General features: G+C 52.0%; 2 protein-coding genes across 2 annotated transcripts; one reads left to right on the forward strand and one right to left on the reverse strand.

Moving 5' to 3' along the window:
* Positions 1 to 4,273: 4,273 nt before the first annotated feature.
* On the reverse strand, positions 4,274 to 5,123 carry SERP1 (stress associated endoplasmic reticulum protein 1). The gene is made up of 3 exons (XM_056499353.1): positions 4,933 to 5,123; positions 4,769 to 4,844; positions 4,274 to 4,493 (listed from the first exon to the last, which is right to left on the reverse strand). Exons 1-3 carry the CDS (start codon positions 5,014 to 5,016, stop codon positions 4,453 to 4,455), a joined length of 201 nt encoding a protein of 66 aa, XP_056355328.1. The 5' UTR covers positions 5,017 to 5,123; the 3' UTR covers positions 4,274 to 4,452.
* Positions 5,124 to 5,130: 7 nt separating this feature from the next.
* EIF2A (eukaryotic translation initiation factor 2A) lies at positions 5,131 to 17,961 on the forward strand. Its single transcript, XM_056499349.1, has 14 exons — positions 5,131 to 5,249; positions 6,444 to 6,513; positions 6,753 to 6,827; positions 7,442 to 7,560; positions 8,183 to 8,282; positions 8,634 to 8,716; positions 9,915 to 9,988; positions 10,126 to 10,270; positions 11,292 to 11,408; positions 13,541 to 14,091; positions 15,571 to 15,687; positions 16,484 to 16,612; positions 17,386 to 17,451; positions 17,532 to 17,961. Exons 1-14 carry the CDS (start codon positions 5,222 to 5,224, stop codon positions 17,595 to 17,597), a joined length of 1,740 nt encoding a protein of 579 aa, XP_056355324.1. The 5' UTR covers positions 5,131 to 5,221; the 3' UTR covers positions 17,598 to 17,961.
* The last annotated feature ends 100 nt before the right edge of the window (positions 17,962 to 18,061 follow it).

An 18,061-nucleotide genomic window follows, 5' to 3' on the forward strand; every position in this document is an offset into this window, starting at 1 on the left:
TTGCACTGATTGCTTTGAATAAACATCTGGGCTGCTGTGAATGTCTGCTTCAGTACCTGAGCCTTGAGCAGCTCTAACTCTGCTCAGGTTTATGTCTAAGGTCAAACACTGGAAACTGAAGTTTTGGTGTTTTCAGATCTCAAATAAGTGTCCATGTCCCAAAAACTGAGAAGCATCTGGTAAGCATCAGTTCAGCACAGTTCAAACAAACCAGGTGTTGTGTGCTTATTAAAAACTCACTGAGGTAACACCACAATGTTCTTGCCATCAGGTGTGGATTTGTGTGTTCTGCCTGCTGCACCCCTTTGCTGTGAGCACTGCTGGGACAGCTCAGTGCACACAGCTTAGAAAGCAAAATACTCCAGTAGCTGTGTGTGTTTCCTCTCCAGTGTGATCAGTGGTTTGCTCCAGCTGTACAGTGAGGGTGATGCTGGTGAAGTAAGAAAAAAAGGGACAAACTGGGGACTTCTGGGAACAAGAGTCCCTCAGGTGAGTATCTGATTAAAACTGCTCTGGAGGGTAGGCTGTACTGTCAGTTCACTTTGGAGTCAAACAGAGACATCTGGAGCTGATTCGGCTGGTCACTGTTCTTGTGCTGGGAGCAGAGGGGCACTGAGCCCATGAGGACAGGCCTGGGCAGCTCTGCTCCCCCGGGATGGCTGCTCTGGGTGTGAGGTGTGAGGCACTGGCAGCACATCCTTCACACCTGAGTGCTGCACGGACCCTTCTGTGCCTGGAACAGGGACCCTTCCCCATCTGGAACAGGGACCCTTCCCCTGACCCTTCCCCACCTGGAGCAGTGACCTTTCCCCTCCTGGAGCAGGGACCCTTCCCCATTTGGAACAGGGACCTTTCCCTGGCTGGAGCAGGGACCCTTCCCCATCTGGAACACGGACCTTTCCCTGCCTGGAGCAGGGACCCTTCCCCATTTGGAACAGGGACCCTTCCCCGGCTGGAGCAGGGACCTTTCCCCGGCTGGAACAGGGACCCTTCCCCACCTGGAGCAGGGACCCTTCCCCATCTGGAGCAGGGACCCTTCCCCACCTGGAGCAGGGACCTTTCCCCGGCTGGAGCAGGGACCCTTCCCCATCTGGAGCAGGGACCCTTCCCCACCTGGAGCAGGGACCTTTCCCCGGCTGGAGCAGGGACCCTTCCCCATTTGGAACAGGGACCTTTCCCCAGCGGATCCGGCTGTGGCTCACGGGTCCTGCAGGGCCCGTGGCGGCCGCGCGGCGGCGCTGTGGGGCGGGGCGGGGCTGTCCCGGTCCCGTTTCCGTTCCCGTTCTCGCTCCCCTTCCCGGTCCCGTTCCGGTTCCCGATTCCCGGTCCTGTAGCCGTGTCCGCCGCCGCTGCCTCCCAGCGGTTCCGGGTCGCTCGGGCCCTCGCCCCGTCCCTGCCCGTTCCGGCCCCGCCCGGCTCGGGGGCTGCTCCCCGTCCCCGAGGTTGTTCCTGCGGACGTTGGGGTGGCTCCCGCCGCCGGTCCCCGCGTGTGCGCAGAGGGGCGGGACACGGACACGGACACGGCGGGGACACGGACACGGACACGGGCACGGACACGGACACGGCGGGACGTGGCTGCCGCGCTTTGTGCGCTCCAGCCGCTGAGAAAGGACCGCAGGCACCTCTCGCTTCGGGAAGCAAAGCCTGTGCCCCTCCTAACGCGTTACTGAAAAAAAAAATTAAAAATTGAGGAGTGTGTTGGAGGTGGTTAATGACGTCACCCGAGCAGCCGCAGGTGCGATCACGGGCAGCGCCGAGAACCGCCCGAGAAACTGCATCTCACCGGGGATAAACCAGCGCCCCGAACTGCCCTAATAACTGCATCTCACCGGGGATAAACCAGCGCCCCGAACTGCCCTAATAACTGCATCTCACTGGGGATAAACCAGCGCCCCGAACCGCCCGAGAAACTGCATCTCACCGGGGATAAACCAGCGCCCCGAACTGCCCTAATAACTGCATCTCACCGGGGATAAACCAGCGCCCCGAACTGCCCTAATAACTGCATCTCACCGGGGATAAACCAGCGCCCCGAACCGCCCGAGAAACTGCATCTCACCGGGGATAAACCAGCGCCCCGAACTGCCCTAATAACTGCATCTCACTGGGGATAAACCAGCGCCCCGAACCGCCCGAGAAACTGCATCTCACCGGGGATAAACCAGCGCCCCGAACTGCCCTAATAACTGCATCTCACCGGGGATAAACCAGCGCCCCGAACTGCCCTAATAACTGCATCTCACCGGGGATAAACCAGCGCCCCGAACTGCCCTAATAACTGCATCTCACCGGGGATAAACCAGCGCCCCGAACTGCCCTAATAACTGCATCTCACCGGGAATAAACCAGCGCCCCGAACTGCCCTAATAACTGCATCTCACCGGGGATAAACCAGCGCCCCGAACCGCCCGAGAAACTGCATCTCACCGGGAATAAACCAGCGCCCCGAACTGCCCTAATAACTGCATCTCACCGGGGATAAACCAGCGCCGCGAACCGCCCGAGAAACTGCATCTCACCGGGGATAAACTCGGGCACTGCTCTGGGAGGCTTCAGGAAGAAACAAGCGTGGTGTTTGCAGCTTTTCTGCTTGGATGTGTGGAGGGGGCCCCTGCAGCACTGGAGCTGCTGCCGTGACCCCTCTCAGGCGCCACTGCGGGCACAGCACTGCCCCAAACACCAATTTACTGACCTTGGAAGAACCAGCTTGTCCAAAGCACCCTGAGCGTTCCCACAGCCCTCGAGCTGCTGTGCTGGCACAGCCACGACTCCTGCAGCAGCAGCAGGACTGCTCAGAGCCCCGAGCCCTTCCCGGGGCAGACAGGAGGGAGGAGAAGGCACCTGCTGAGCCCCTGGGGGGGATGGCTGGGCCCAGAGGGAGGGCAGCAGTAGCTGGGGGTACCCAGAGCCTTGGCAGCCCAGCTGAGGCCCCGGGGTCCCAGCCTGGCCCAGCACCCTGACAGCTGAGCAGGGGGTGCCCCTGGCACGGCTCCTCCCGGGGAAAAGCCAATTAACCCGTGCTTGGTGTGAACGGCCGAGTCCCCGCCCTGCCCACGTCAGAGTGAACACAACTTGCGTTTGAAAAGAACTTTATTTAAAATCAGATTATACAGACTTCCCCTGCCACAGCACACGAGTTCCCAGCACAAGGTCCCCGTGCCCTGGTGGCCCAAGGCTGGGCTGCGCTGGCTCCCACCAGTCCCAATGGTTCCATATGGAAATACAATATGTACAAAAGATCTGCTCCCTCACAGCTAACAGCCATTTCATTAACCTCAACCCATTCAGCTTTCCATTATTTCTAGTGTAACCAGACTTAAAATTTGTCTAATACCAAGAAACCTGGAGAAATCCTCCTTTAGTGACTGCGTGCAGCAGCAAAGCAATTCCCACCACCTTTGTCAGCACGCAGACAGCAGAGCCAGCAGGACTCGGGGCCATCAGCAGGGAAATAAGATCAATAGCAGCATTTTCCATGTGATCTCAAGTTACAGTCGTCTACAGAAAAAGGAATTGTGATCACCAGTAGGGAAGCAGTTAAGTACTGAATCCATTGTTAAAAGAAATCGAGTTGAAGGCAGGTTTTACCTTAAATAAGATTAAATATATATTGCAAGACACACCACATTCTGCAGGGGCTGCACATACAGAAGCAGAACTGTGGGCAGGGGAGCAGCGTGTCCCCCCCCACACCCAATATTCCCACACAACATTGTCAAATTTAAAACTATCACCACTGGTTGAAAGTTGTCCAAGAAGTATTTACAGCTCGGGCAGGAGAGGCTCGGGGAGCCGCAGGTCTCAGGGTGCTCCCGCAGCCCGGCCGTGCCGGCTCCTCGCTGCCCCCCTACCCTGCACAGACAAGCGTTTGGCGTGGATTACACAAAGCTACAGGCGGTGCCGCGTGCAGGAGAGCCGAGCGCTGCCACATGCTGCAGTGGGCCCGGCCCGCACACGCGGGGGGTGCGCGGGGGGCTGCGGGGGCGCCTCGGGAACGTGCTGCAGAGCCGGGCTGCAGCCTCCGCGGGAATGCTGGCTCCAGGGCGCCCCGGCCATGGCCGTGTCCAGCGGAACCCCGGCCGTGTCCAGCGGCGCCCCGGCCGTGTCAGCGGAACCCCGGCCGTGTCCAGCGGCGCCCCGGCCATCTCGGCGCGCTGCCGCTGCTCCGGGAGCGCCGCTTGCAGCAGGTGTCAGTTCCCACGCACCTACGGCGCGTTAGCTCCACGCATTACAGAGAGCAGGCTGGATCTTCAGCGAATAAGTAGGTCCACGATTGTAGATCAACAACAGACTTTTATTGCTTTATACATGTGGTGCTGTTCAAGGCACTGTGGCACGGGCTAGAAAACTCGGAATGACTGGTGAAGAGACCTGGAATGCGACACGGCGGGTGCCGCGCGCCGCTCCTCGGCAGCTGCCGCGGCCCCGGGGGGCACGGCCCGAGCCCGGCCCTCACATGCCCATCCGGATGCTCTGGATGATCTGGAAGATCGCTGCAAGAGAGCGAAGGGGAGCGCTCGCCGGGCAGCGCCAGCAGCGCTCGGGGGGCCCGGGGGCAGTACCGGGCACGGGGGGACAGCACCGGGCCGGGGCCCAGAGGCACAGCGCCGGGCACGGAGGGCAGCACCGGGCCCAGACGGACAGTAGCGGGCCAAGGCCGGAGGGACAGCCCTGGGCAGTACCGGGCCCAGAGGCACAGCGCCGGGCCCGAGCCGCTACCCGGGCCCGCAGCCGCCACCGGCCCCGGCCGCCCGCGCGCGGCGCTCACCTGATCCGCAGACCACGAAGATGAAGAGAGCCAACAGCCAGGGCCCGACCGACGCCTTCTCCTCCGGGGCCGTTCTCTGCGGGCACAGCACCGCCGTCAGCGCGGCCCGGCCCCGCCGCCCCCGCCCGCGCCCGCCCCGCTCCGCTCGGCCCGGCCCCGCGCACCGAGGTCTTGGCGACGTTGCCCCGCTGTGTGATGTTCTTGCTGTGCTTCTCGTTGGCCATGCGGATGCGCTGCTTGGCCACCATGTCGGCGCTCGGCCCGGTCCGGCCCGGCCGCTGCCGCGTCAGCACCGCGCGCGCCGCACGCCGGGAGCGCGCCGGGGGCGGGGCCGCGCGCCACAGCCGCGCACGCGCAGCGCGGCCCCGCCCCGCCCGCGAACGTGGCGCGCGCTGCGGCCGCCGCGCCGCCGCCGCCCCGGAAGCGGAAACAGCGCTCCGCCCGCGCGCCAAGATGGCGCCGCCCACGCCGCTGCTCGCAGGTGCGCGGGGCCCGGGCGGCGGCGGAACCGGGGCTGGTGCGCGGGGGGCGAGGGCCGGGGCGGGCGCGGGCGGCCCGGTGTTCCTCCGGTGGTGTCCGCCGCGCGTCCGCTCCCCAGCGTGCGCCGCTGCGGCGTGGCCAAGTCCGGCCCGGGTCGTGGCACTCCTGCCGGTGCCGTTCCCGGCGCTGCTTAGGGCTCCCGCCGGAGCTCTCGGGCCTCGTTCGTGCTTCAGCCGCGGGTGGTTAACACGGGTGCCGGGGCAGCGCCGCGGGCCGGGCTCGGTGCCTGGGCAGCGGCTCCCGGAGCTCGGAGCCCGTGGCGTGTCCGCTGCGCTCTGTGGGCTGTGAACTGCACTTTGTGAAGTTTCTTTTCATCTAACGTTTCTTTTCAAAAGTCGTGTTCCTTTCCAGTGTCTCACTGTTTGAATTGTCCCTAGCATAAGGGATGTGCGTTTTCCTTTTCTGTATCTGTAAGCTTTAAGCCCCGGCCGGGCTCCCCCGCCCGGTCTGTGGGGGCTGCAGGTGCCCGGGGCGCGTTTTGGGAGATGCTCGGGGTGCGTTTTGGGAGGTGTTCAGGGCGCGTTTTGGGAGGTGTTCGGGGTGCGTTCTGGGAGGTGTTCAGGGCGCGTTCTGGGAGGTGTTCAGGGCGCGTTTTGGGAGGTGTTCAGGGCGCGTTTTGGGAGGTGTTCAGGGTGCGTTTTGGGAGGTGTTCGGGGTGCGTTTTGGGAGGTGTTCGGGGTGCGTTTTGGGAGGTGTTCAGGGTGCGTTTTGGGGATGCTCGGGGTGCGTTTTGAGAGGTGCTCAGGGTGCGTTTTGGGCTGCTCGGCATCCTCTGTTGTAAGTCTGGATCTCACTGGTGCCAGAGGAGCTGCAGAACGCGTTGCAGGCAGGGCTGCGTAGTTCGTGGGTCAGTTTTAGGGTGTGCTAAAAGGTTCCCTTGGTCTCTCAGGGTGTACGTGAACCTTTGGAACCGCGTTTGGGTGTGAGCCTCAGTGCTGTGCCGAGGCTGCGGGTGGATCCTGTCCTGACCGGGAGCTGCTGGAGGAGGGGCGGGCTGGGGCTCCGGGCGTGGCTCTGCTGTGCCTTGGCGTTCCCTTATGACTATTATGGGAAAGAGTGTGCGTGTCTCAGGGCTCAGAGTTGGAGAGCACCTGCTTTGGGCAGTTTGAGACGAGCTGTTTGTTTCCTCCTGCAGTGAGAGGCTCCGAAGGGCTGTACATGGTGAATGGGCCCCCCAGCTTCACCGAGAGCACAGCCTTCCAAAGGTACTGCTGCCCTTTCTGAAAAGCAGAGGTAGACTCTGAACTGGAAAATGTGTGAATATAAGTGAGTTCAGGAAGGTGGTGGTTTGGAGGGCTTTGCCAGGTGACAGTCCCTGAGCAAGGGGCTGCACTGACACAGAGCTCCTCAGGAGCACAGCAGGGAAATCGTTGTGCTCGTTTTTGTTAAGAAAACTTTAACCATGACACTATTGGATACTCATGTGCATTTCTTATTTCTTTAGGGATTCTGGAAAAAATTGCAAAGCTGTTGCTTTTAGCAAGGATGGCTCCCTCTTTGCCTGGTGCAATGGACAAAAGTGAGTGCATTTTATTATCTTAATTTTTAGCTTGCATGCAATAAGTGGAGTCAATTACGCCTCATTTACTCTTGTCTGTGTAAAGGCAGTTGCTGTTAATGCAAGTGTGTGCATGTACACTTTGAATGGAGTTTATTGTTGCATTAGGGACTTTGTTTCTTGACTATCAGCTGAAGTATTTGCTGCTGGTCTCCTATTTGTAATGCACCTATTCCTGTGCAGTCTGGACATGCATTCCTTGTTTGGCTGGTTTTTGGTTCATGGCTCCCAGTACCTGGTCTCTGGGGTTAATCTGTTATTAGAGTTCACAGAAAATGATGGCTCTGTACACCTTGTGAATATTACAAGGTTCCTTTTTATGGATCAGGTGTCTTAGAGAGTTCATGCTCCATCTTTATGTGTTGCAGTCAAAAATATGTGTTATGTTTTGACCAGTGGTCACTTCTCTTAGTTTCTGTCATGCTTGGGTGTCTAGTTTTAAAAAATGTGCTCTTGGAAAATTTTACTAAAATAAGGGAGGGGGGAAGTGCTTCAGCCAAATACTTGAACAATTCTCTCAGTTATTATTGGCTATTGTAAGCATGTTATATTGAAGTACCATCTTTTGGTTCCAGAGTCAATGTTGTTAACATCACCAGAGCTGAGTTACTGCATTCCTTTGATCTCCCAAAGACAGTTTGCCTTGAATTCTCACCAAAGAATAATGTTCTGGCAACGTGGCAGGCCTATACAAGTGAGTATGGTAGGGCTGGGGAAGCACAGAGCCTGTGCATGCCTTAACCCCTGCCTGGGTTGGCAGCTGGCTGGCTCTGTAGCACATTTATGGGCTGAGTGAGCAGCACAGAGAGGGTGCAGGGAGTTCTGTGGGCAGCCAGGAGCACAGTGGAGGAGGGAGGGATGCCATTGTCTGGGAGCAGCTGGTGTTGGCCACACATCTCTGCCAGGGCTCATGGTTACTCTGCAGTCAGTTTGTGTTTTTAAACTCTCTGCAGAGAGAGCTGTGGCTGTGGTGGAATGGACAAAATCCTGGGAGAACAAAACACTGGAGTGCAGAACATGCAGAGATGTGAGGATGGTTTTTGGTTTGGATTAGAAAGCTGTGCAGGTGTTGGTGGCTGCAGCCTGGCAGTGGGGAGCAGAAGCCCTGTGCCTCCAGATGTGAATTTTCTGCAAAAGCCTGAGGTTAATGGGTACAGCACTCAACATTCATGGGTCTGCTCCCTTGGGCAGAAATTGCCTGCTTGCAGAGAGTTCATGTGTGTTTGGGCACTAGCAGAACTGTGAGGGGGGATGTGGGGTAAAGCAGATTTAAGCCTCAAAGACTGCTGTTTTTAATTTTTTTTCATTTTTTGCAGCTGCTAAGGATGGCACAGCAGGGGTGCCCAACCTGCAGCTCCATGATCTGAGAACTGGAAAATGCCTAAAGTCTTTTATACAGAAAAAGATGCAGAACTGGTAAATAAGCCTTCCAGATGCTAATTGTTTACAAAGAAATGTGGTTTTAAGAATCTGACCCAGGTAAATGGAGCTGGTTGAGAGCAGTGCCTGCTGCTAACTGAAAGCCACAGACTGTGCTTGTGTCTGTGTGTAGTTGATTGTAAATTCACTCTCACTTTGCCCCACAGGGGAAGGCTGGGCAGACAATAATTAAATCCACTTGTATATTTTTTGCTATGCAGGTGTCATTTATCCACATTAAATGTGTCATGTTTGAACTTATTGGGTTCACTATAGAGGGGGAAAACAATCCTGGAGTGCTGCTGATGAGCATCATTTTGTGTTTCTGACTTTTCCTTCCATGTGCAGGTGTCCTTGCTGGGCAGATGATGAAAGCATTTGTGCCAGGAATGTGAACAATGAAGTGCACTTCTTTGAAAACAACAACTTCAGTATGACAGTATTTCTCTGCATTTCACTCCTTCTGTACATGCTGCTTCTTATGAGGGGAGATTTTTGTTTTCAGGCTTTTCTTTGGTTCTGCCTTTGCTTGCCTTTTATTTTAAATACTGCTTACATTCTATTTCAGTTTGGAATTCAGAATCATTATGCTTTTATGATTCTGAACACTTTAATAAAGTGTGTTTTCACTTTCTTAATTATTTTTTCAATGACAGACATTATATGAAATGCATCTGATTCTCAGTTAAGGAGGCCTGATTCTATATTGTTTCTCTTTAATGAGATCCAAGAAATTGTTGTTAGAAAATGTGATCTGTGATTACTTCCTTGGGGTGTGCATATTCTGTCAATAGACTGTTAAAAATGGCTCATTAAAAAAATAGATGGCAAAAATGAAATAGTGAAGCCTGAAGATTTTACCAAGGAGGTTTACTGTTGGTGGTAGAATATCTGGAGTAAATAGATCTTGATAAGGGAAGAAAAAAGCAGAAAGATAAAAATTAATTATAACAAAAATGTAAAGGAATTACAGAAAACTGAGGGAAGAACAGCAGTGTGTGGTTTTAGTTTTGCCTTCTTTGTTTTAAATATAAAGTTGATATGAGAGTTATGGCTCTGAGAGATTAAGTTTCCTGAGAATTAGCCCTGCTGGTGTTGGCCAAGCTGTGGGAAGCCTGGAATGCCAGCCTGGGCAGGACTGCTGGCCCTGCACATTCCTGGCTGCAGGGAGCTGGGGGTGATGCTGTTCCCATCAGGTGCTGTGGGAGGGGCAGTGCTGAGCCCAGAGCAGGCCTGGTGGGAAGAGTTATCCCTTGGAGCTGGGAGGGGAGAGCCCTGGCTCTGTGTGCTGGCACCTGAATGTGACTGAGTCCAGCACAGGTCAGGGGAGGAGCATCTGCTTCAAACACAATCTGTGTTCACCTCAGGTTCTGAGGCTTCCTTTGCTTCCTGAACTTCCAAATACCAAGTGCTGGGTTTCAGACATAGGCCTGATTCAAGTTGGTTTAGTAGGTAAAATAATGTGAAATGGGAAAATAATGGTTGTTTGCCTAGAAAAAGAGATTCTTTGTGATTGTCTTTACTGGTCTGTGTTATCCAGAATACAGCCCCATAGAAGGGTGTGGTTAGGACATCCAGATCATGTGATTTGTCATTAACATCACATATCTGTGGCGCTTTTCTTGGCAGATACCATTGCAAATAAGCTGCATTTGCAGAAGGTCAGTGATTTCGTGCTGTCCCCAGGAGCACAGCCAACCAAGGTACTTCTGATCCAGCTTCCAATCTTTATCTTGGTTTTCTTAAAACAGAAACCCACTGTGGCTTCAGTGCAATGTACTGGTAGTAGCTATGCTCTGTGCTAGCAGGGCTTTAACCTGCAGTGCAATCTTTGTTTCAGGTTGCTGTTTATGTCCCAGGCAGCAAAGGTGCTCCATCCTTTGTCAGGCTCTACCAGTACCCCAACTTCGGGGGCCCGCAGTCAGCACTCGCCAACAAAAGCTTCTTCAAGGCTGACAAGGTGACAATGCTGTGGAACAAAAAAGGTACTGAGACTTCTGCATTGTGCTCATTTTGGATTGACTGCCTTGGTTTACTCTGTGGGGTTTGTGTGTGATTTGCATGTGCTGATAAATCCTGAGGGCACCCATTAGTGCCTTGCTGAGGTGCATTTCTGCACACCCTGGAGTGCTCAGCATTTCCTGTGACTTTCATCATTGTGTATGTTGTAGCTGAAAATATTCTGTACATGTTGGTAAATTCAGCAGTTATATATATATATATATATATATATATATATATATATATATATATATATAACTTTTATTCAGTGTAGATAATATAGTTGGATTGTAAACATAAGAACAGTTCACGCCATGATATAATCTCAATCTTAGAATTATCTGTATGCAGGCATATTATACCTAGGGTGAGTTGACAGGCCTCTGTGCTCTGCTTTTTGTTAGCAAAGAGCTGTTTCAGAACGATTTTGTACAAATCATTTTACTTCAACCCACACGGTTTGGAATGCAGGGAAGGTGTTACACACACATAGAAACCATGCATGGGGACTGAGAGAGACAGGAAAGATTGATAGCTCAAGGCATTTTGGGGTGCTTGTGTCTGGGGGAAGGGGCAGGTGTGGCCTTGCCCTGATGAGACAGTGCCCTGCTCTGCACCCCCACTGGGACACAGCTTTGGATAACAGATGTGCATACAGAAGGTTTTGAGGAAACATTTAATTCAAGGATTGATCAGGTTGTTTGGTTTCTGTTGTAGTTTACTATTTTTTTAATAGCTGCTAAGGACACAGCTTTGTTCACTTGCTGTGATCTAATAGTGAATGAATAGACTGATCTGACATTTTCCATCTGAGAAAGGAAGGTTTTCAGTCCTTTTGTGTTGGCATTTAGGAGAAGCTCAGTTCAGGAGGGTTGATACCAGCACTGTTATTGTTATCACCAGCAGGCAGTAGGATCATGGTGGAGCTGTGTGGCTGTGTGGGGTGTGTGTGCAGTGGCTGCTGTGGCTCCCAGGGCTGTGCTCACTGACTGAGTCTGTTCTCAGCCACAGCAGTGCTGGTGGTTGCCAGCACCGAGGTGGACAAGAGCGGAGCCTCGTACTACGGCGAGCAGACGCTGCACTACGTGGCAGCCAGCGGGGAGAGCGCCGTGGTGCAGCTGCGTGAGTACCCGCCAGCGCCAGGCTCCCTGGCCAAATCCTCTGAAACATCCCTCACCTTCTCTGTAACCTCTGCAGGCAGAGCTTGCCTTTTCTTGGGTTGGTTTGTTGTTTTCTTTTCTTTTTTTTTTTTTTTTTTCAGTAGCTGAATTTTCCTGTCTTTGGTAGATTTATCATCTTAATGCCAGTGGCAGAGAACAAACACTTCCAGTTAAAACATACTGCTGCTTTGTTTGGGTAGGTGTTCAAGTACACTTGGAGGGAGCTCCTTGTGTGCTGAGGAAACACCTGGGCAATGGAGCCAGGCTGATGTCTGAGAACCCCTAACGGGCAGGAATATGTATCAAAACAGAATAATGCTACCTGCACTTTTATACATGCAAGATACTGTTGCTCAATGAGCCAGGGCAGAATGAGAGCAATTTTTTTAAGTCTGTTGGAAAATAGAAGTCCTTTATTTTGTATTGTAAAATTGTAAGTCTTCTAAGACATAAAAGTGACATAGTGAGAAGCAGCAGATGAATGTGCTTAATTCCTGTGTCCAGCTTGAGCTGGAAGTCCATGTCTTAAATTCCCCTGTGGGGGTCTTTTTTCACTGTCTCAAGGCATTGCTATTGTGTACAAACATCTGGCCTGTTCAGGAATGAGGAGGCCAGTTTGTGGGGAGTGCTTGGGAGCACTGGGCATGGGTGAGGTGGCTATCCTTGCTGGAAGTACTGTGAGTGTAATTTCCATAACTGTGCTGACTGGCAGCATTTCCAGTTTGCCTTCTGCTGCAAAACTTCTGGATGAGTGCTGTGCCCCATTTCCCCTTGGTGGTAACTCCACTGGGGAAGGAGAATTGGGGTTATGAGTCACTGTATAGAGTCTCTTTGGGAGCAGTTTCGCAGCTTGACAACTCTACTTGTTTAACTACATACTTACTAAAACATTGTTTCTACTGCATCTGTATTTAGCAGGGAGTTTACTGTTACTTTTCATTTAATTTAGCTATTCCTTTTCAAGGAGAAGCCCAAACTGATAGAAGCAGGTGGTGGGCACTTGGAGTGAGAGGTGCCTCATTCCCTGTGGAGTTGGATCTTTTTGAAGTGCAGTTTTGAAGCTTTTTTCCACACTGGCCTTTGCAGAGGGCTTTTCATTTTCGACTTAGATGTGGTGCTGCTGCAGGCTCTGGCAGAGCTCTGAGGGCTGCCTGGAGCTGCCCTCACCTCCCCAGCTGCTGCTGCCACCAGATGTCATTTTCTGTCGCCTCTGCATCTGGCTACACTGGGTTAATGTCACTGAACAGGTTTTGAAGGGGAACACACAGTGTAATTAGACATCCTCCTTTCTAAAGATAATGAGACTTCAGAGTGACAAGAGGCATGAACCATTTAACTCAGTTTGAACATTTTGGGTCAGCTCTGGATTTAAGAATTCAGTCATGCACTTTGCATTTATCTGAACTATGGGTAAATATACCCAGATGATGAAAAGTTATAATGGCCAGTGGTTTTTATTTACCTCTCGATATTTTACCTGAGTTTTCATCACTAACTCATCGTTCTTCAGTATTTCCTAACGTTCCAACCCGCAGAGTAGCTTCTAACACTACTAAGTTTTGATCATTATGTGTAAAGCCATTTTTGTGTGCTTGCTTACATTAAAATCTGACTTATAAACCATTGTGCATGGGCATGGTCCTAAGATAACTCAGGTCACTATTTCTTACCTCTGCAAAATTGAACTACGTAATATTTCTTAGATTAAAAGAAAAGAAACTATTATCCAGCTGGTATAAAACTCCTGTTTTCACAGGTTTCCAGTGGAACAATTTGAGAAGGTCCTGAGGTCATACTTGAGGAAAATAAAAAAAAGGATTTTTTTACATGTCAAGCTATGCTTACTGTTAAAGTGTTGGTGCTGGCCCTACAGAGGTAATGTGGAATGACTGGGGTTATTGTTGCAAACTGTAGCTAAAGTTACCAGATGGTAGAAGGTTGTTTTTCCCTCTGTTGTTAGAGAATTAGTTTTCACTGTCAATAATTAGAGCACAGCGTTTTAGCAAAGCATGAAGAGTCACTATGGATTTTATTTTGGCTTGCTCTGAAGAAACTCCATCTCCTAGCAGCTGCTTGTTTTTCCTTTTCCTTTAGCAAAGAGTGGCCCTATTTACGACGTTGCCTGGAGCCCCAGCTCCGTGGAGTTCTGTGCAGTGTACGGTTTCATGCCTGCCAAAGCCACGGTCTTTAACCTGAAGTGTGAGCCCGTCTTCGACTTCGGCACCGGGCCGCGCAACGCCGCCTACTACAGCCCGCAGGGGCACGTGCTGCTGCTGGCCGGCTTCGGGAACCTGCGGGGGCAGATGGAGGTGTGGGACGTGCGGAGCTACCGCCTGCTCTCCAAGCCCGTGGCCCCCGACTCCACCTACCTGGCCTGGTGTCCCGACGGGGAGCACGTGGTGACGGCCACGTGCGCGCCGCGCCTGCGCGTGGCCAACGGCTACAAGGTGTGGCACTGCTCGGGCCGCGTGCTGCACGCCCACCAGGTGCCCTGCGAGCAGGAGCTGTGGCAGGTGTGCTGGCAGCCCTTCCCGGACGGCGTGTTCCCCGAGAGGGCCGTGCGCGGCCAGGCGCTGCCCGGAGAGGCGCCCCAGGCGTACCGGCCGCCAGCGCTGCGGAACAGGCCAGGCCCCAGCGCCAAGCTGGTGAGTGCCTGTGCCCTGTGTCCCTGTGCCCCCGTGTCCCTGTGTCTCTGTGTCCCAGTGCCCTGTGCCCCCGTGTCCCTGTGCCCTGTGTCTCTGTGTCCCTGTGCCCCTGTGCCTTCTCTTACTCTCCTTGGAGCTGGTCTCTTGTGTGTGTGTCCTGCTCCTATGGCTCCCTGGAGCTGGCCTCTCATGTGTGTGTGTCCTGCTCCTATGGCTCCCTGGAGCTGGCCTCTCATGTGTGTGTGTCCTGCTCCTATGGCTCCCTGGAGCTGGCCTCTCATGTGTCTGTGTCCTGCTCCTATGGCTCCCTGGAGCTGGCCTCTTGTGTGTCTGTATGTGTATGTGTGTCTGTGTGTGCTTTTGGGGAGGAACATGGGCACAGTAATCAGGTTAACAGCACCTGTGGGTTTGGAGGGGCTTTGGTGAGCTTCTCTGGCACTTTGCTCACAGTTTGCCAGAATGTGTGCTAGAAAGGTCTCGTGTCTTTGGCACAAATACTGTCCTTTCACAAAGCATCTGCAGACTTTGGTAATACTCTTTGTGGAAACACTAAACTTCAGGTATAGCTCATGGTGAAATTGAGTGCTCTGGTTAGGACAGAAGCCTCTGATCTGGGTGGCTTGACTTGCCAGTTCTGAGCCCAGCCAGCCTGGGGCTTGCCTGGCCTCCCAACAGCCATTCTTTCCTGTTTTTGAGGGTTTTTTAAGGTAAATGTACTTACTAGGGATTGGATCATTAGTAAGTCAGCTGCAGCTTAAACACATTTCAGAACAGTGACCTGCTTGTATAATTAGGTTTTTTCTGCAGGTTTTCAAAGTAGGCTGAGTAGCAGCTAATTCTGTGTGACAGCTGCACCCTTAATGTTTGAGTCCTGGAGAGTTTTGATTTTGAGCCTGGTGCTTTTGCAGGAGCACTTCAGCAGTCTGTGAGCCATGCTGAGGGCTCCTCTCACAAACCATCCATGAGCGCAGGGAGTAGGGAAAAGATACAGTCAGTAAAATAATTCTTCTTGCTTGTATGGGCAAAAAATCTCATCACGTGCATTAAAGCAATACAGTGCCACAGTTCAGAGTTACCTTCAACACCAAACAGCCCCCACTGCCCCCCAAGAGCCCCCATCTCCCCTCCCAGCACTCAGCCTTCCTCTCTGGTCATCAGGAGTTTTACAAAGCTGTCAACAACAGCAAAATGCCAGGCTTCAGTTATTTTGTGCTAGATTATACCTCTTGGATTTTTTTTTTCCTGAGATAGAAAACACAATGAATTTGGGTTTTCATGGGAAATCTATGAAATCTTTAGGGCACACATGGTAGTCCCATGCCAGCTTGAGTGGATGAGTTTGAAACCCTTCTCACCCTTCCTTTCGTTCATTTTTCTATCTGGTTCATCTTTGTATATGATGTTGCCTTAGGTAGATTTTGGGGTTTCTGTGCCAACATGGAATAGGGGGTTTAACCATTTTGTATATGTATTTTGCAGCATGAGGATGAGCCACCCCAGAACATGAAACCCCCGCTGGGAGGTGGTGATAAGCCAGTGTCTAAAACAGCTCTCAAAAATCAGAGGAAGCATGAAGCAAAGAAAGCTGCTAAACAGGTACTGCAAAGGTCATTCTTAGAAGGCTGATGTTAATTAGTTTCTCCAGAGGGCAGGGGTCAGTCTCAGAGCAATGCCTGGTGCACTGGGAGCCCCCCACGTGTGTGGCATGGGCAGCAGAGTTACAAAAGGGGGATTCAAAAGGAGCAGCTCTGCTGAGTCACTGCAAATGTTAGCTAAAGTCAGTGTGGAGACAAAGTGATTCTGACTTCTGGCATTCTGTGTGTTGGTTTTAGATAGCAGGTGAGAACAGGCTGTGTGCTGGGTGCTCCCAGCAGGTCAATGCTGAGGTGTGTTTTTAGGCCAGACCAGAGGCAGCCTGTCTGTCATTTCTAGACTTACTATTCTTTGACTAGGTGGACAAAAATCAGCTTTTGGTTTTAGCTTTCCAATTTCTAAAAACCTCTGAAACAACAGTTTCTTTAAATGGTATTTAAAAAAATATCTAGCCCTGGTTTTGAGCCCTTTCTTTTGCTCAATGACAGTGACCCAGTCTGCTTTGTAAAATATTTGTGTATATGTTTGTCATATCACGTTTAAACTGATGTTTCCCTGTGCTGTGTGTGGTTGGGATTTTAAGTAAGTAGAAATTAAACAAGAAACAGCATGTGAGCTGTTCCAGAAAGCAGATCAGTAAATAATACAGTACTTCAGAGAAAGTCATGCTCAGATTTTGAAATACACCAGCAAACTGGGCAAAGCAGGAATATTTAATGGATCCTCTGAAAGTGATTAAAGATTTTTCATTCTCTTTGTAATCAAAGGTATTTTCTAGATTGTGCTTCTGTGTCCACAGGAAGCCAAAGCTGATGCACAGCAAGGCCCTGCCCAGGTCAAGCCCCCACAGAGTGCCCAGCAGAACACTGTGCCTGCCACGACCACAGGAGATCCTGAACTGGACAAGAAGATAAAGAATTTGAAAAAGGTGTGAAGGGATTATGTGTGCATCAGACAGTATTCCTCTGGGCTGGTGTGTCAGACCTAGTGCAGGGGGAGCTGGGCTCAGGAGGGTGCACACACCAGTTTGTAGCAGCTCCCTTTGCCCCACCCTGGGCAGCACTGGAGACCACCGTGTGCCAGGTTCCTGGAGGTCCCACCAGAGGAGGAGTTTCTAAAGGTAACCCTTGGCTCCAGGCAGGACTGCTGTGGAGCTGCAGCCAGTGAGGGTCAGCACTGGCAGGTGCTGGGGCTCAGACAGGAGCTCTGTGCATTCTGTGCTTGTTGGGACCTGCATCTGTCAGGGGAACAGTGCCCTTGTGAGTGCAGAGTTTACTGCCAGTCTGGAGAATTCTTGCATCAAATAATTACAGAACAGAAATGGTTCTGGAGAATCTTTCCCATTTCTCTTGGCTGCCTCCTGCTGCTCACAGTCTCTGGATTAACATTCCAGACTTCTGAGGAAATGTGTGATGAAGAGGGATGGTGATGGAGTAATTTCCAAGTTTGGATCTCCCTTCAGGGAGACAATGCCTGGTGTTTGTTTCAGATGCAGAAGTACTGCTGTTCTCTAGGTTCTGTTCTTGAGAGAAATGTCTGTTATGGGTGGGAAATTCTGGGCAGAGCATCTGGAGATGCTTAAGTGATTGTGCCTTCCACAAAGACCAGATGTATCAGGTGATTGCAAGTGCAGCAACTTCTAGGAGTTTTTTTTCACAGTATTTCTGTGTTAGAGTGGCTTTTTGTATTTCTTTTTTTCAGAAACTAAAGGCAATTGAGCAGTTGAAGGAACAGGCAGCTGCTGGCAAACAGCTGGAGAAGAATCAGGTATGGTTGAGATCTGTACAGTTTATTCCAGGTTCATTTTATAGTCTACATCTATGACATTTTATGCTTTTCTACTCTAGGTGGAGAAGATTCAGAAAGAAGCTGCTCTCCTTAAGGAACTGGAAGACCTAGAACTGGGTGTTTAAATCTTCCTCGAGCTCCAGTGTGGTGCTAACACAAGTTCATGCAAAATGTAGTTTGTTAAACATTTCAGCAAATGACCAAGGGTGCAAAAGTCCACAGATTTGCTGCTCATTTGCCTTTAAAAGAGAGTTTTCCTAAGGATTTGTGCCCACGGAGCTGTAAGCCAGCGACGAGTATCCATCAGCCGCTTCTGCCGCCATTCCAACGGGGAGCGCTCCTGCCTGAGCACGTACTGCCCGAAGCAGATCTCCTGATCTGGGGGAAGGGAGGGCGACAGAGACATGGGATAGCTTTATTCTATTTAAGAAGAGACGCGGTCTTTATGCAATAAGGAATGTAGATAACCATAAAGAGCATTTAATATCAGCGAGCTGTGCGAGCCGTGTGTGACCGCCAGGGGGCGCGGGGGCGGGGCGCAGTCAGGCCCCGCCCCATCCCCAGACCCCGCCCGGCCCCGCCCATCCCG

Source organism: Oenanthe melanoleuca, chromosome 9 (assembly GCF_029582105.1).
Source record: "Oenanthe melanoleuca isolate GR-GAL-2019-014 chromosome 9, OMel1.0, whole genome shotgun sequence".
NCBI classification, from domain to species: Eukaryota; Metazoa; Chordata; class Aves; order Passeriformes; family Muscicapidae; genus Oenanthe; species Oenanthe melanoleuca.

Coding starts and splice junctions, on each gene's coding strand:
- EIF2A (XM_056499349.1), top strand. CDS start 5,222: ATGGCGCCGCCCACGCCGCTGCTCGCAG. Junction 9,989..10,125: donor CAGGAGCACAGCCAACCAAG/GTACTTCTGATC, acceptor TCTTTGTTTCAG/GTTGCTGTTTATGTCCCAGG. Junction 14,092..15,570: donor CAGGCCCCAGCGCCAAGCTG/GTGAGTGCCTGT, acceptor TGTATTTTGCAG/CATGAGGATGAGCCACCCCA.
- SERP1 (XM_056499353.1), bottom strand. CDS start 5,016: ATGGTGGCCAAGCAGCGCATCCGCATGGCCAACGAGAAGCACAGCAAG. Junction 4,845..4,932: donor GCAACGTCGCCAAGACCTCG/GTGCGCGGGGCC, acceptor CTGTGCCCGCAG/AGAACGGCCCCGGAGGAGAA. Junction 4,494..4,768: donor CTTCGTGGTCTGCGGATCAG/GTGAGCGCCGCG, acceptor GCTCTCTTGCAG/CGATCTTCCAGATCATCCAG.